Raw genomic sequence first — 13,988 nt, 5'->3', positions numbered from 1 at the left:
GAAGGAAAAAAAGCATAGTCCTATAATAAAATAAAAATAAAAAAATAAAAATAAGTAAACAAAGAAAAATGAAAGGGCCGTCCTAAAATCACATAGGTTAAACAGAAATAAACTTACATGGTTGTAGTTGGCAAATATAAGCTTGTGTTTTGTTTAATCCAGTTACAGTTATTACCTCGTTATGGAGGCTATTATAGTTTAAGAGATAATGACTATCAAGTTTTAGTAGAGTCGTTTGCAGACAGTAAGTACTGTATTAGTACTTTTAATAAGAGTCCAGAACTTTCCACATAATCTAATATAAGATCCTGTGGTATTAGACTTTTTGGAATATATTACCAGTATGATTTTTTGAGTTGTCCATGTAGTGTTTCCTTGAGTAAAACTTCTTGGTGAATTATAAAATAGTATTTTCTTTCATGTCTTTAATATAATGCAAATTATAATTAAGTGAAGATTTAATTCACTTCTTCTGTAACTTTTGTTTAAAAATCAGGGAGGGAGACAAACCATGTGAGACTCTGGACTCCAGAAACCAAACCGAGGGTTACAGAAGGGAGGGAGTCAGGGGAAGGTGTAAGTGGATGATGGGTATTAAGGAGGGCATGTGTAGTGATGAGCACTAGGTGTTATATGCAACTAATGAATCGATCAGCACTACAGCAAAAACTAATGATATATGTTGGCTAACGGAACATAGTAAGAAAAATAAATAAAAGTTAAAAAAATAAATATTTTAATCATATGGATTAGGCTTTGAAGTTATTTTTGAGCTTTAACTAGAACAAATATCAAAATTTATCTTTCTAAAACTGATTATTTGTTTTGTTTTATATATTTTATTACTTAATATGTTACTGAAAATTGTATTTTCTCTTACCAGTGGTATTGGTGCTCTTTTGGAATTAAAACCATTCATAGAAGAAATCCTCCAAGGAAAACAGTTGATTTTGCCCTTTCAAGGGATTGACACTTTTAGAAATCAGGTTGGATTTGTCAAGCTGGCAGAAGGAGATCATGTAAACTCACTTTTGGAGATAGCAGGTAAAACAAACAGCAACACTTCCGTGTGAAACCTAATCTGTTGGGAAAATCTCCTCCCCATCCCCAATTCTTGTAATAGAGATTTGAAATCTTTTAACTTTGGGGAGCCATTATAATCTTACTTTATAAAGGAGCTGCTTCAGCATTCGCATATATAGGTAAGCAGCCAAATAACATACCTGAAAGTTATCTTGGTTATTTTTTTGTTTGTTTGTTTTTGAGTATGGTTGACATCAATGTTACATTAGTTTCAGGTGTACAGTATGGTGATTTGACAAGTTTATACATTATGCTATGTTCACCACTAGTATAGCTACCATCTTACCCAATATGTCACTATTACCATATTACTGTGTTCCATTATGACTGTGTACTATCTTGATTCTTTGACCTGAGGATCTGTTGATTCTGGGCTGTCTGGAACGTGATGGGCTAGACATAAGAATCTGCTAGGACTGTCCTAATCATAAATCTGAAGGATTCTAGTGCTTTTCATGACATTTGACATATACTTAGCACTTAATAAGTATTGACAGTATGGATAAGAATCACCAATTCCCTATTCAGAGGCTTGTGGGCATTTTCAGCCCCATTACAGAGAGTCGATGGGTGAGACAGCAGCATTTTCCTCTGTGCTGTTTTTTTTTGCCCCTTTCTGTTTAGGTACTACTCTCTGAGCAGAAGATCCATTGATGATGTTAGAAAGTCTCACTGGTCACTTTGTGCAGCATAATTGAAAATGTTTAGTAAAGTGGAAGAAGAAAATTACAAAATCTGGATGAATGATTTTTTTTTAAAGATTTTATTTATTTATTTGATAGACAGAGATTACAAGTGGTCAGAGAGGCAGACAGAGAGAGAAGAGGAAGCAGGCTTCCCGCTGAGCAGAGAGCCTGATGTGGGGCTCGATCCCAGGACCCTGAGACCATGACCTGAGCCGAAGGCAGAGGCTTTAACCCACTGAGCCACCCAGGCGCCCTGGATGAATGACTTTTGAGTTGATCCAGAGATTGTAGTTTGGATGTTAATCCACATGTTGTAAAGAATTTTTATTTTCATATCATGGTGGATCGTTTCATGTCCTTTCATTTCAGGTTTAGTGATTTTTGGTTCATAATATACTCATCATTGGTCCATACTTGTTTTACTTGATCGATCGATCCTTCTGTCTATCTATTTATCTTTCAACCATCCATCCATCTCTATTTTAAAATGGTATTATAATTACCTGGGAATCTGGCACCAAACAAAAAACACAAACAAAATCCATGAAACAAAAGGTAGGACACTGGTAATAATCTTAACTGTATTATCCTTTTCATTAATCCATCCCATGGCCGTCCTTCATTTAAGGTAGCCATCATCCTGAAGTCAGTGTTTATTATTTCCTTATATTCTTCCAAAGAATATGTATTTTTAAGTGATTTTAACCTTAACATATATATGAGTTTTTGAGACATAAACTCTTTTTTTTAATATTTTATTTATTTATTTGACAGTAAGAGACACAGTGAGAGAGGGAACACAAGGGGGAGTGGGAGAGGGAGAAGCAGGCTTCCCGCCAAGCAGGGAGCTTGATGCGGGGCTCTATTCCAGGACCCTGGGACCAGGACCTGAACCGAAGGTAGATGCTTAACAACTGAGCCACCCAGGCACCCCTAAACTTTTTTTTTTTTTTAAACTTAGTATTAGATTGTCTTTATATAGTTTTATAGTTACTCATTCAGAGGTTCATCTTTTGGGGTGCCTAACTGGCACAGTCCAAAGAGCATGTGACTCTTGATCTTGGGGTCATAAGTTTGAGCCCCATACTGGGCATAGAGCTTACTTAAATAAATAATTAAAAAAACCCCAGAAAAACAAAAAACAAAAGTGCTTCTTTTTGGGGTGAAGGAAGACATTGAGGATCAAGTTTCATTTCATTTTTGGTTAAGTTTTCTTTCATGGAGCAAAGAACAAATCAGCAAACATGCAAACAATATTTATGAGTCGAGAAGTACTTAAAATTATTAGTTGGTCAAGAAAAAGGCGACTCTAATAGTTTTGGTAACAAAGCATTTGGGAACCAGTGGCTGTAGTTAACAAACTTCCTAACTGCTCTGGAGAAAATGGTAGATTTAGGTTTTTTCTTTAGGAATATAAATATCCCTGAGGTCAAAAAACATTTCTAATTAGTCATTCATTCATTGTTCTTTTAAATAATTCAATGGGTGCTTACAACATTGAGAATTCCATTCATTCTTAGCAAATATTCTCACAAAGGCAGTTTCCAGTATTGATGAAAGATCCATTGTGTGCTGAGGAATGTGAAGTCTTGCCAGCTTTAGTATGACTATGAGCCCAAGAGTGTTGGTTTGTCATTTTAGGAAAGGCCACTGCCCCTGTAATTCTTTTCTTTTTTTTTTTTTTTTTTAAATTTTTTTTTTTTATTTGACAGAGAGAGAGAGATCACAAGTAGGCAGAGAGGCAGGCAGAGAGAGGAGGAAGCAGGCTCCCTGCGGAGCAGAGAGCCCGATGCGGGGCTCGATCCCAGGACCCTGAGATCATGACCTGAGCCGAAGGCAGCGGCTTAATCCACTGAGCCACCCAGGCGCCCCTGTAATTCTTTTCTTGATGCAAGAGACTGTTGCTTAAAAATATATATACTTTTCCAAAATTTAAACAAAACATTACAAAAATGGAAAATAGAGGGAGAATAGCATTCTGTCCTCATATAATCACTGTTTGTTATGCTTGCTTTTAATCTCTTATGTGTATTTTGAACTGTTGCTTTTGATTATAGTTTTCATGAACTTTTATAAGGAAAATGTGTATATGGAAAATTTCCATTGATGTTTAGTCAGTAAATGGACTAAAACTCCATATATATATATAGTGTTCAGATAGAATGTTCAATACAGAGAATTTTTGTCAACATTTCACTTCATTAAATTTATTTTGACAAGAATGCCTCAGGATTAGTATTTCTTTAGTCCAGTAGTATTAGTAAATAATGTAATTTGTCTTTGTGTCACATTTTATAAACTGCTTATTCAAATAATATATTCCTACTTTTAGACTTGACCAGAGTACTACATTTCTTAAAACTGTAATAAACTAGGCGTGTGTTGTTATGCCCCAATAATGGGTCCGTGATTAAAGGAGCGAGACTGATATAAAGTGAAGGTCAAGCAAAGCTTTATTTTGCGCAGCATCAAGAATCTAACCGAATGTTTGGGGACGGACCTCTTATAAGAGAGGACGACCCTTCCCTGTTTCACAGAGTAGCTTTAAGGGCAAAGGCCATGCTGTTGGGCCTGGCCTCACACAGGTGACCAATGAGATTGTAACACACACAGGAAACTCCACAGTGATGCTAGGTGACCAATTGAATTACAATTTACCCTAATAGATATTTGAACCAGCCTATGACACCTTGATTAGTACTGGTGCCAAAAAGGGTTCCCAAAGGGTGGGGGCCCCTACTCCTTGGTAGCTAGGGAGACAGTGTGCAACCCCCTACTGATCGGATGTCTCCACCTGGCCTGACCCACTCTTGTATCTGGGCTTTGTTACCTGGAGCTGGTTTCCGGGACTTGTTTCCAAGTAAATCTCCTGGAGGAGGGGAGCAAGGACAGTTTCTAAATAGGTCCTTACATGTGTATATGCCAATACAGGGATATGATCTTATTTGTTCAAAATAGTGAAGGCAGAGCTAGTTTGACTTAATGGAGAGGAGAATTTTTAAAGAAAATAAATTTAATTATTAAAGTATTGATAAAGGGGGCGCCTGGGTGGCTCAGTGGATTAAGCCGCTGCCTTCGGCTCAGGTCATGATCTCAGGGTCCTGGGATCAAGCCCCGCATCGGGCTCTCTGCTCCGCAGGGAGCCTGCTTCCTCCTCTCTCTCTGCCTGCCTCTCTGCCTACTTGTGATCTCTCTCTCTCTGTCAAATAAATAAATAAAATCTTAAAAAAAAAAAAGTATTGATAAAGAAGTTTAAGTACATATTATAAAGTAAAATTAACTTGAAAAGTTGCCAAAATTATTATTCATGAATAGTCTGATTTACTTAATTTTCCTAGAGTTTTAAAATTTATAAGTTAAAAGAAACAAATTCTTAAAATATTATATAGTTGTTATGAAAAAAGAACTGAATTTTAGACCCTAATATTTGAGTTCATTGCTGAAAAATTTCCCGATGAAGAATAATTTAGAATTTTTAATATGTAAAATTGAAGAAAATTATTCTACATTTCAGATTAATACAGTCTGAATATATGTGCTTTTACCATCAGTAATTAAATTATGCATCCAGATGTGCTGCTGCTAACTGTTACTTCTGGTAGATGCATAATGGGCTGAAGAGAGCAAGCCCATCTTTGCACACTGTGTCCATGTAGGTTTATGGGATAGTTGCTTGAGGAAGCTAGTAAGGTGCGTGGCATCAGAACTCTTGTGTCAGCTTCCTATCTTGACCCTGAGAGATCCCGTTTTTCCCGGAATAAAACAGCACCTACTTTCTCCTTTCTTAGCAGTACATGTTGGCTCATAGAGCTAAGACGACACTGAAAATTACACATTTATATGGCATTTCTCTACATCTTACAATGATGAAATTGTACTGCGAAGCTTTTTGTGTGAAATGAATATATGATTTCATTCATTAATTTAAGCAAAATGTAGTTTTGCAATTTTGTTAAGATGAGTATTAGAGGGGCACCTGGGTGGCTCAGTGGTTCAAAGCCTCTGCCTTCAATTCAGGTCATGATCTCAGGGTCCTGGGATTGAGCCCTGCATTGGGATCTCTGCTCGTTGGGGATCCTATTTCCCCCTCTTTCTCTTTGCCTGCCTCTTTGCCTACTTGTGATCTGTCTGCCAAATAAATAAATGGAATCTTTTAAAAAAAAAAAAAGGATGTATATTAGATTGAGAGATTGCTAAAAATTTAGCCTGCTAGAATTATGGTAGTTCTTGCAGATCTTTCTTTTTAATGAGGAATTCACCCTTGGTTAGCATGATAAAAGATTCCAAGTGTATTTATCTCATATAAGGAGAAGTGAAAGGTTTTTAGGATGTTCATTTGAACATTACACTTTCTCTTATGTTGACTGTCATTTCCCCCAAAAGATGGGGAGCATGTGCCCTATGTTTTCTACTCCTTGTGGGGAATCTGTTTGGTTGCTAATATCTTTGGGCCTTTCTAGGCTGCTCTATGAGAGAAGAAATATAATACCTTCTATCACAGAAGATAGTAGAAGTCCTGGACTTCTCATCACCACAGGCAGGTGAGCATCCTTTCTCTTCATGGCCTAGGTTAGGCTCTCTTCAGAAACATCAGAACACCTTCACCATACTTCATGTAAAATAAGCAAAGACCTTGGGGCACCTGGATGGCTCAGTGGGTTAAGCCTCTGCCTTCGGCTCAAGTCATGATCTCAGCATCCTGAGATCAAGCCCCACATTGGGCTCTCTGCTCAGCAGGGAGCCTGCTTCCCCCTCTTTCTCTGCCTACTTGTGATCTCTCACTCTCTGTCAAATAAATAAAATCTTAAAAAAAAAGAAGAAGAAGAAGCAAAGACCAGCTTTTCTCCCCCATCAGGATATCCAAATCACAACCCTGTACCACTGAGGACCTTCAGAGCCTCTCTTGCATACCCTGCTTCTGTGTGCAGGCTCCTCTAGGCAAAGGTCCCCACACTTCCTGTCCCTTCACGTGGCTCTTTAGCCCTTTCTACTGTCCCAGTAGGGGAGGAAATATGTTTTTCCTTCTACCCTCCTGGATTGTCCCCCCAGAGACCCTGTAAAATTAGGCTGACAAAAGATTAACAGAAAACAAGGAGTTTATTAACATGTGCGGTACACATCTTGTAGGGAAGACTCTGTAAAGAGTAACTCAAAAGAGTGGTTAGAACTTGGGCTGATATAGCATCTGAATGGAAGAACAGTAACTTTATAGAGAAGTGATAAGATGAAGAAAAAGATTTTAGGCTTTCTGGGCTGGCAGATTGTAGGAAGGTAAAAATGTGGGGGGCTCTAACATAGTAAGGTTTGTACAGGTCCATCTTGGCCAAAAAAACTTTCCTGAGTAAGAGGGTTTTGGGCAGTCTCATTTTTCAGAAGTATTTGCTTGTAGTCAGATAAGGGAAGATCTGGGAAGATTTCTTTCTGCATCTACTGATTCTCATTTGCTCAAAATTCTTGTGCCAAATGTGCCAAAATGTCCAAAATGACATATTATGGAGTGGCATATTAGATGTGTATATATATATCATATGTGTTTGTGTGTATATGTGTGTGTGTGTGTGTATATACATATATATATATATATATATACATACATACATAAAATATGCCACTCCAAAATATTTCATATTTTGGATATATATTTTTTGGATACACACACATATATATGTATGTATATATATAATAAACATTATATATATAGTGGCCTGTATCCCTTCTTTTATTTTACTTGATTTTCAGTCAAACACTTAAATGGATTTACCTTGTGCCATTATTCTAATCATCTTATAAATATTAGCTCATTTAATTTTAGCAACTCTATGAGATAGGGACCATTATAATCTTCTGCATCTTATAGATAGGGAGCCTGAGGCAAAAAGAGGCTAAATAATTTGTTAGTAAGTTGTAGAGCCAGGACTCAAACCCAGGCAGTCTGTCTCTAGATTCTGTATGCTTTTTTAAAAAAAATTATTACTATAATTCCTTATAATATATGTATAAAATATAATTACATAAAGAACAGCATTTGGTACAGAATAAATGCTCTCAAGTTAGCTATCATCATCACCATGAAATAGGTTCCAAAAGCATTTTTACTGATTATATAATATTCCATCACATCCTAATTTATTTTACTGTTCCTTTGTTAGACATATTCTTTTATTGAGATACAGTTGGCCCATGACATTATATTAGTTCAGGTTTACAATGTAATGATTTGTTATTTATAAATAGTGCGATAAATCTAGTTAACATCCATCACTTCACATAGTTACAGATTTTTTCCTTGTGATGAAAACTTTTAAGATTTACTCTTGTAGCACTTGGGTGTCTTGTTTGAGCCCAGGCGATTGAGCCCTGTGTCCTGCTTGTGCTGAGCCTAGAGTCTTGCTTGTTCCTCCCCCTACTTTATCCCTGCTTGTGTGTGAGCTCTCTTTTTCTCTCTCACTCAAATGAATACATAAATAAAATCTTAAAAAAGATCTATTCTTTTAGCAACCTACAAATATGCAGTACAGCATTATTAAGTACAGACACCGTGTTGTGCATTACATCCCCTGACTTTTTTATTATATGTGCTGCCGAAGCGAGCACGATCCCCTGACTTTTTTATAACTGGAAATTTATACTTTTTACTCCTTGCACTGATTTTGTCCACCCTCCATCAGATTCTGTGTTCTTAATCACTACACTAGTCAGTTACACTGTAAATTAGCAAGTGGACTCCTAGTTTTCAGGAGCATCCCCTTTACCTTCTTGCCTCAGCTGATCTATTTGCTAGATCACAACTGAGATCACAACTCTTTCCACCAAATCCTCACACCGAGGGGCCCAGAGATGTTAACCGTGTTCTCTAGTTCTCTGTTGCTTTGTCCCTCTTCAACCCTCACACACAAGCCTTTTCTTATTGGTAGTTCATGCGGTTAGAGTTTGGTTACCCTCTACCTCTCCTCTTTGCTGTTGTCCAAATATTTCCTCTCGCTTTTTGAACACTTTGTTTCCTCGCTCACATTGTGATGCTTTCTTGCAGCACCATGAACACAACCATCCAAACATCCTGGCTCAAAGTGAGCTGTGGCTGTGGAGTCTTTTGGAACTGCCATTGCATTTGGTTTCCTTATTTGTAGAAGAAGCACAATAGTGACTGTTCTCAAGACAAAATGAGATAACATGCATGAGGTGCTTAGCACAGTGTTTGGCACATATACAATGGTAAATAGATGGTAACTGTTATCATTAATAATAATGATAAGTCCTCACCACTCCCCCTGCTACCACAACAGCAATTGCTTTTCTTAAAATCCCTTGACTTCTTTGAAGGTATACTCAAATACTTATACTCTGCTCTAGCTGTTCATAAGCATGGTGAAACCTTTTGGCTATTCATCCTCCAGAACTATTCTATTTCCAAGACTGTAAATTGGATATAGCTACCTAGCACCCTAACTTACTACCGTTTGTGCTGTTTCACTTTCTTTCCATTGCTACTCATGCTGTGGAACCTCACTGAGGTCTCTGGTCTCCTCTTCCTCACCAGCATAGTTTATTCCTTCTTAAACTGGTCTTGGCTTCATGGTGCATCACTCTGTTGGTGGTTCTTTTGGGTGTCCTGTCTTCTTGTCTGTTTCACCAGGCTGGCAAACACCAATGGTAGATCAGTTCAGCCATTTGCTTTTTTACCCCAACACGTGGGCAAAATAAACTCCGGACTCCTTGCTGCGGTCCATGGTGTCTCCGTGTGGGTCTCTGGCCCCCATCTCCTGTGTCATCATAGTTCATCAGGGACTTAAGTTTTTTCTTGCCTTGGAACTTTTGCAGATGTCTGAGTAGACCCTTTATTTAGACCTTTTCATTCTTTTTTTCTTTTTTAAAATTTTTATTTATTTATTGACAGAGATCACAAGTAGCCAGTGAGGCTGGCAGAGAGAAAGAGAGAGAGAGAGAGAGAGAGAGAGGGGGAAACAGACTCTCCGCTGAGCAGAGTGTCCGATGCAGGGCTCGATCCCAGAACCCTGGGATCATGACCTGGGTGGAAGGCAGAGGCTTACACACTGAGCCACCCAGGCGCCCTGACCTTTTCATTCTTTAGCTCAAATGTCACCACCTCGGAGAGCGTTTCCCTGTGCCCTGTAGGTGAGTCCTCTGTCACTGTACCTGGTGTGTCTCCTTCCCGGGATCACAGGTTCTAAGTGTGTAATTTTAATTTTGTTTGACAGTGTTTCCTGGATGAAGCTCCATGATGGCAAGGATCAGGACTCTTTTGTTGACCATTGTTTACTTAGTACCTTCTAGAATGTGTGACATGTAACACATGTTAGTTAATGAGTCGTTTTATCAGATGCATGAGAAAAATGAAGAAATTGTACAGTCCTGTAGATTGGTTCTCTTGCAGGTATAAGTTTTCCAGAACAGCAGCATCCTGTTCAGCTGTCCCACTGCTCTTCCTTTATTCTTTCCCTTGTCCCCTGTCACTGCTCCAGCCTTAAGTTCCCTTAACCTTCTCCTCTTCCCTCCACAGATAAAGCTGAGGCTGGGACCTGCTTCATTTGTTCCCTGTATGTAGTAAACCTACTGCTAGTGCATTTGGCTTTTTAAATCCTATGTAGTTTTAGGAAAAGAGATGCCTTCTGTCTATCAAAGACTAATCTCTTCAGCTGTGTTCTTGATCTGACCTTGCAATCTAGATCTTGCTCTACTAGTTCCTTCTTCTCTTGCCAGTACTTCTGTATTTCCAGCCTTTCCTCTTCATCTGCTCACTTCCCCAGCTTTGTTGACTTGATTACACCTTTCTTAGCCCTGAAAAAATGAACAAACAAGAAACAATGTAAAAAAGCCCAAGAAATAATAGAAAACTCTGCACTCCCGTGACCTTGAATTTCCTACAGTTCCTGCATTGAACCTCTCCTTACCTTCTGAGCCAAAATCTGTAAAAGCCTAGGCTGTGGTATCTGTCTCCAGTTCTTTACATGTGCTTACTCTCCTTTCTCTCAGCTCCTGCAGTCAGTGGGTTTTAACCTGCTATGTCACAGCACAGGCCGCTGATGGCTTTCTAATTCCTAAATCTAATAGATGCTTTACAGTCACATAGCTGAGCACTCCCTTCTTTCTTCTTTTTGCTACTGAGAAACCACTTTCTTGGCTCTTTTTTTTTTTAATATTTTATTTATTTGACAGAGAGAAATCACAACTAGGCAGAGAGGCAGGCAGAGAGAGAGGAGGAAGCAGGCTCCCCGCGGAGCAGAGATCCCGATGCGGGGCTCGATCCCAGGACCCTGAGATCATGACCTGAGCCGAAGGCAGAGGCTTTAACCCACTGAACCACCCAGGTGCCCCTTTCTTGGTTCTTTTTTAACCTCTCTTAATATCTATTATTCTTCTCAGTGTATTTTATTGGCTTAAGTCTTTATTTCTTAAGTGTATATCCAGGTTTCTGAACCTTCTTCTTTACTGCTTAACCTTGTTTCTGCTTTCGTATTTACTACTTTGGTAACCCTCCCCACCATCCTACAAGGAACAGGAGCCAGAAATGTTGGTGTTGTCCTAGAGCCCAGAAGGTATTTTTTTGTTTGTTTGTTTGGTTTTGTTTTGATGGTTGTCATTCTAATGGGTGTGAAGTGATATCTCACTGTGACCTTGATTTTCATTCCCCTACTGAGAGTGATTTTGAGCATCTTTTCCTATGCTTGCTGACTTATTATCGTATACCTTCTTTGGAGAAATGTCTATTTGTTCTTCATTGATTTTTTAATCAGATTTTTTGTTTTTGTTGAGTTGTAGGAGTTCTGTATTTTTTTTTTAAGGTTTTATTTATTTGTCAGAAAGAGAGCACAAGCAGGGAGAGTGACAGGCAGAGCAGGCAGAGGGAGAAGCAGGCTCCCCATCGAGTAAAGAGCCTGATGCGGGACTCAGTCCCAGGACCCTGGGATCATGACCTGAGCTGAAGGCAGATGCTTGACCAACTGAGCCTCCAGGTATCATGAGTTGTAGCATTTCTTTATATTTTCCAGATATTTATTCCTTATGAGATACATGATTTTCAGATATTTTCTCCCATTCTGTAGATTGCTTTTGCATTCTACAGATCATTTCCTTTGATGGACAGATTTGTTTTTCTTAAAGGGGTTCATGAATTTTGTATATTTTAAAATATTTAAATGCAATTGATTAGCTTAATATTTATGAATCTTGTATTAATCACCAGTAATCTTACAATAACTGGTACATTTGAAAACATTCAGAACTTATACTATCACTTATTTAAATAGAATGTATTTCTCTTCTGTCCAGCTTTAATTTTTAACTTTTTAGTTTTTTAACTTTTAACTTTTCAAAAGTGTTTAGTTTAGTCTAATCTATTTTTATTTTTGTTGTCTGTGTTTTTGGTGTCATAGCTAAGAAATCATTGCTAAATCCACGATCATGAAGTTATCTATTTTTTTAAGGCTTTTATAGTTTTAGCTTCTATGTTTAGTTTAGTCTTTGATCCATTTTGAGCTAATTTTTGTATATGACATAAGGTGAGGGTTTAACTTCATTCTTTTACAATGTGGATATCCAGTTTTCCCAATACTCTTTGTTAAGAATGTCCTTTCCCCACTGAATGGTCTTGGCATTTTTGCTGAAAACCATTTGACCATATAAAAGAGGGTTTATTTCTGTGCTCTTTTTCCTATTGCATTGGTTTATAGATTTGACTTTTTGTCAGTACCACACTGTTGTGTGTGGGGTTTTTTTTTCAGTATAATTAACATACAATGTTATATTAATTTCAGGTATACAATATAATAATTCAGCAACTCTATACATTACTCAGTGCTCATCAGGTTCAGTGCACTCTTTAATCCCCATCACCTGTTTCATCCATCCCCCCACCAACCTCTCCTCTGGCAATCATCACTTTGTTCTCTAGAGTTAAGAGTCTGTTTCTTGGTTTGTCACTCTCATTTTCATCTTTGTTCATTTGTTTTGTTTCTTAAATTCCACATTTGAGTGAAATCTTACGGTACTTGTCTTTCTCTGACCTATTTTGCTTAGTGTTAGACTCCCTGGTTCTATCTATGTTGTTGCAAATAATAAGATTCCATTCTTTCTTATGGCTGTATAATATTCCACTGTATATATGCCGCATCTTCTTTATCCATTTACCTAGTGATGGACACTAGGGCTGCTTCCATATCTTGGCTATTGTAAATAACGTTGCAATAATCATGGGATTATTATTGCAGCGTAATACATGATTATTATCATGTATCCCCCTTAGTGTTTTTTGCCTTTTTTGGATAAAGACTCAATAGTGCAATTACGAGGTTGTAAGGTAGTTCTATTTTTAACTCTTTGAGAAGCCTCCTTACTGTCTTGCACAGTAGCTGCCTTTTTGCCTTCCCACCAACAGTGTAAGAGGGTTGCTTTTCCTCTACATCCTCACCAACACCTGTTGTTTCTTGTGGTTTTGATTTTAGCCATTTTGACAGCTCTGAGCACACTGTTTTGATGCCTATAGCTTTGTGGTAAATTTTGAAACAAGGAAGTGCGAGACTTCCAACCTTGTTCTTGAATTTTAGGATGATTTTTTTTTCTATTTCTGCAAAAAGCATCATTGGAACTTCGGTAGGAATTACATTAAATCTGTAGATGATTTTTGGTAGTATTGCCATCTTAGCGGTATTAGGGCTTCTAGTCCCTGAATGTGAAATCTTTTCCATTTACTTGTGCCTTCTTCAATTTCTTCCAGTATCATATTGTAGTTGTCAGTACTTTTCTTCCTTGTTAAAGTTTATTCTAAGTATTTTATTATTTTCGGCACTATTGTCAATGGAATTGTTTTCTTAAGTTCTTTTTCAAACTGTATTGTTAATCTTTTATAAAACTCATTTCAAATGTCACTTCCAAAATAAAGGGTTTTCTGATTTCTTCAAAATAGAAATGACCATTTTCTCCCCTAATCTCCCCCATATTCTATAGATGGATATCTACTGTAGAAACTAATATTTCATTGCATTTGATTGTTTAGAAATTGACATTCCTCAACTAGAGTGAAAGCTCTTTGAGGGAATCTTTCATCTTTGTGTCCCCAGAGCCTGCTATATAACAGAAGTTCAATAAATATCTTTTAAATGGATGTATAAACCAGTGAAAAATATATGATGTAAACATGAAAGTATAATTGAAAGAACATTTAACCTTATGTAGTCTCTCTTCACTTATTTATATTCATGTCTA

At 37.6% G+C, this 13,988-nt stretch overlaps 1 protein-coding gene across 3 annotated transcripts in view; it reads left to right on the top strand.

Annotated features, from left to right (window-relative positions):
- Nucleotides 1-13,988, top strand: part of AKAP7 (A-kinase anchoring protein 7) — a 155,112-nt gene that overhangs the window by 37,168 nt on the left and 103,956 nt on the right. For all 3 annotated transcript variants that reach the window (XM_046005975.1, XM_046005973.1, XM_046005974.1), the window contains one exon: nt 884-1,044. In XM_046005975.1, coding sequence (XP_045861931.1) covers nt 884-1,044 — 161 coding nt within the window. The remainder of the gene's footprint in view (nt 1-883; nt 1,045-13,988) is intronic.

Source organism: Meles meles, chromosome 5 (genome assembly GCF_922984935.1).
Source record: "Meles meles chromosome 5, mMelMel3.1 paternal haplotype, whole genome shotgun sequence".
Taxonomy (NCBI): domain Eukaryota; kingdom Metazoa; phylum Chordata; class Mammalia; order Carnivora; family Mustelidae; genus Meles; species Meles meles.
The sequence above is the reverse complement of the archived record's forward strand: the minus strand, read 5'-3'. Positions and strand labels throughout refer to the sequence as shown.